The following is a 3,238-nucleotide window of genomic DNA, read 5'->3' as shown; positions in this document are numbered from 1 at the left end:
GGTAGCTAGAGCTTGTAAATACAAACTTGATAATGAACTCCTCTCCTTTTCATATATTGTATAGAAAAACCTAAATGGATCATTAGATCCAACATTTACTTAGCTAAGGAAACATTATAACATTTGTCAAAGCATACGGCAGGGGTCACGTCTGAGAACATTGATTTGGTTAACAGAAGTAGTTGACACATGACTATCTCCAAGATGTGTGTGTCAAGAAAAAAAGTAAATGCTAGCTATCCTTTATTAACACGATCCTTTGAGTCTAAATATAGCTACCCCTCTTTGTCTGATCAAGACCCTGCTCCAAATTTATGTGTTGAGCTGTTATGGGTCCTCATCACTTACCGATTTTCTACTAAATTTCATATGCTAGATTAGTAACGTAGCAACATTGTATACTTCGATGGCACTTAAACATACCACTATGGGGGTACTAGTATAATTCAAATGCTTATTATGGTAAGCCTTCCTGTGATTTTTTATTAACAAGTGAAAACCATATAGAGTGGTAAGTATCAAAGGACCAACTCAACCAAAAGTTTAAGCTGATGGTTAAGACCCCAGAAATAGATCTATACTCTATCACGCCTCCTCACGCAAGAGCCCTTTGGGCTTGAAGTGTGCATGCAGTACATGCCTCCCTCATGCCTGACGCTAAATATTCCACTAAGAAAGGAGGGGTGGATGAAATTCGAACCCGTGATCTTTTTGTCATGCTGACTCTGATACCATGTCAAAGGACCAACTCAACCAAAAACTTAAGCTGATGGTTGAGGCTCCAAGAATAGATCTATACTCTATCAGTAAGATTGAGAATCCGTCCAAATAAATATCTTCTGTGTTCACACATTTTTATTTTTGTTGTTGTTGTCGTAACTCACACAGGAACCCTAACTATTAAGAATTGTAAGTACTAAGTAGACATCTTATCCAAAAGAGAACAACTACAATTTTCGATCATGAGATTGGAGACAATGAGAATCTAACCTACAACCTGAAGGTTGGAGGACACATAAATGTACCATTGAGCTTCCACTTGATTTATTATCAATCTAATTTAGAGGGTGTTTGGTATAATCAACGTAAACGGAATGGAAAGGATATGGATAAGGAGGGGAAATGAAAATAATAGCCGTTACCTTTAATTGTTGATTGGTATCCTAGTGGAATAAAAACAATTGAGAGGTTTACCTTTAATTGTTGATTGGTATCCTAGTGGAATAAAAACAATTGAGAGGTTTACCTTTAATTGTTGATTGGTATCCTAGTGGAATAAAAACAATTGAGAGGTTTATGATTGAGGAAGGAAACGTGATTTGTTTCCACTAGTTTGATAAGGGTAGCAAATGGGGGGATTATGTTTCCCTTTGGAAATTGTATTTGTTACTTAACATCCATACCAAACAATTAGAAATGGAAACGCTTATTTAAATCCGTTTCCTACATCAAAAAATTTCATACCAAACACCCTCTTAACATTTTCAATACCCGATTAATGAACACGGTAGTCCAATGAGTACAAGAGCAGGGTCAAGTAAAATGATAAAAGTAACCATCACAACTCAGCATTAACTGACCAACTATTAGCAATTTAGCATACCCGACTTACCCAATAATCAAATACGACATTAACATAATCAATTTACTATACAAATACTCCATAATAAGAGTAGTTGTGATTCCATTTCTAAACAACTAAAAAAGTCTAGAACAAAACAGATAAAAGTACACAATACTCCATTACTAATGGGCCATTAGTACTCTAGTACTTATCACATGATTAGAGAAAGAAGGTAAAAGTTTTACATAATAGAAGGAAAAGAAAGATCACAATGTAGTCAAGAGGCAAAAGCCATTCATTTCCCTAAAGTGGCTACACACCAAACTATACCATAAACTAAAGTCCAAAAAACGAAAGTGCCCTTAAATTTTCTAATTACTCTATATTATGGCTATATATATTATACTACTCCTCTATTTTCCCCCCTTCAAATCTTTAAAAACTTTGGCACTTTTCATAATATATTTGAAAAGGGACCATTAAGTAAGCTAGAAGAGAACACAATGAAAGTTAAGGAGCGTGTGATCCAAAGATTTCCTAACAAAAAGCATAAGACTCATTTTTTAATACAACCCACCATTTTATTCTCTTAGAAATTTACTTCTATACAAACATCTTCATCATAACAACATCTTTCTTTCATTATATGTTTATGAAGAAACTTGAGCAACATTTATCTTCAAAACCCTAGACAAAAATGTTGCTAAGAAACTCTATATCCAACACCAAGAAGTTCTTACAAAAAACTATAGACAATTTCAAGTCTTTACTTTCTAAAAGAAGCACATATCAAAGGCTACCTAAAACACCTCCCTTACACAATCTCTTCTCTTGTGGCCGCGATTCGGATGAAATGGACGCAAATGCAGGGTACCATACAGAGTTAGATCATTTCTACAGCGAGTTCACTAATCAATGGGACTCGCATAAGAGGAAGGTAAAGAAGAAGGATCACTGCACTTACAATGGTGCAAGAATTGAAGAACATTTCAAGAATACAGGAAAAGATGCTGATTATGATAAGAAGGAGATAAATAATGAAGATAAAGGAAAGGTAATAAAGAGTAATAAGATATTGTTAAATGTGAGTCCAAGGATTATGAAGAATAATGACATTTGTTCTAAGAGTGTAAGAGAAAAAAGGTTGTGTTTTGTAGCAGAGAAGTTGAAGGAATTTGAGATGATTGAAAATGGTAATGTTGTTAATCAAAATAAGCGTGATTATGAAGAGTTTCTTCATTGTTATTCTCGAATTTCATGTCCTGCTTACCTTGACATAGTTGATAAGTTTTTTATGGAGATGTGTAAAGAGTTTTCTGGTTCTCAAGCATCTTTGCAAGGTTAACTGATGGTTTTAGACAATAATGCATAAGTAGTTTTGGTTTGAACACATTTGTCTTGTTGATTAGTGTTTTTTTAAGGTTAATTTTCAATAATGATCAATTCATCAGAGTGTTATTTTTTACTCAATGAGTGTGAATTTTTACCTTGTAACTTCAATATTTAATGATTTTTATATATGTAATGAGTGTATTATTACTATGTGATAAATGCATTTAACAAAGAAAACTAATGGAAACAGTTTTCAATCTGATTTTTGTTTCTTGGGTACTTCTAAAACATAGAATTAGCTATTAGGTAAAAACTTAAATTAGCTTGTATAGTGAATTATCG

General features: G+C 33.4%; 1 protein-coding gene across 1 annotated transcript; it reads left to right on the top strand.

Moving 5' to 3' along the window:
- Window positions 1–1,816: 1,816 nt before the first annotated feature.
- LOC104902196 (uncharacterized) lies at window positions 1,817–3,029 on the top strand. Its single transcript, XM_010689894.4, has one exon. It carries the CDS (start codon window positions 2,262–2,264, stop codon window positions 2,907–2,909), a length of 648 nt encoding a protein of 215 aa, XP_010688196.2. The 5' UTR covers window positions 1,817–2,261; the 3' UTR covers window positions 2,910–3,029.
- Window positions 3,030–3,238: the final 209 nt, after the last annotated feature.

Source organism: Beta vulgaris, chromosome 8 (genome assembly GCF_026745355.1).
Source record: "Beta vulgaris subsp. vulgaris cultivar EL10 chromosome 8, EL10.2, whole genome shotgun sequence".
NCBI classification, from domain to species: domain Eukaryota; kingdom Viridiplantae; phylum Streptophyta; class Magnoliopsida; order Caryophyllales; family Amaranthaceae; genus Beta; species Beta vulgaris.
The sequence above is the reverse complement of the archived record's forward strand: the minus strand, read 5'-3'. Positions and strand labels throughout refer to the sequence as shown.

Excerpts from the sequence above, each read along its gene's own strand:
- LOC104902196 (XM_010689894.4), top strand. The coding sequence starts at position 2,262 with ATGTTGCTAAGAAACTCTATATCCAACACCAAGAAGTTCTTACAAAAA.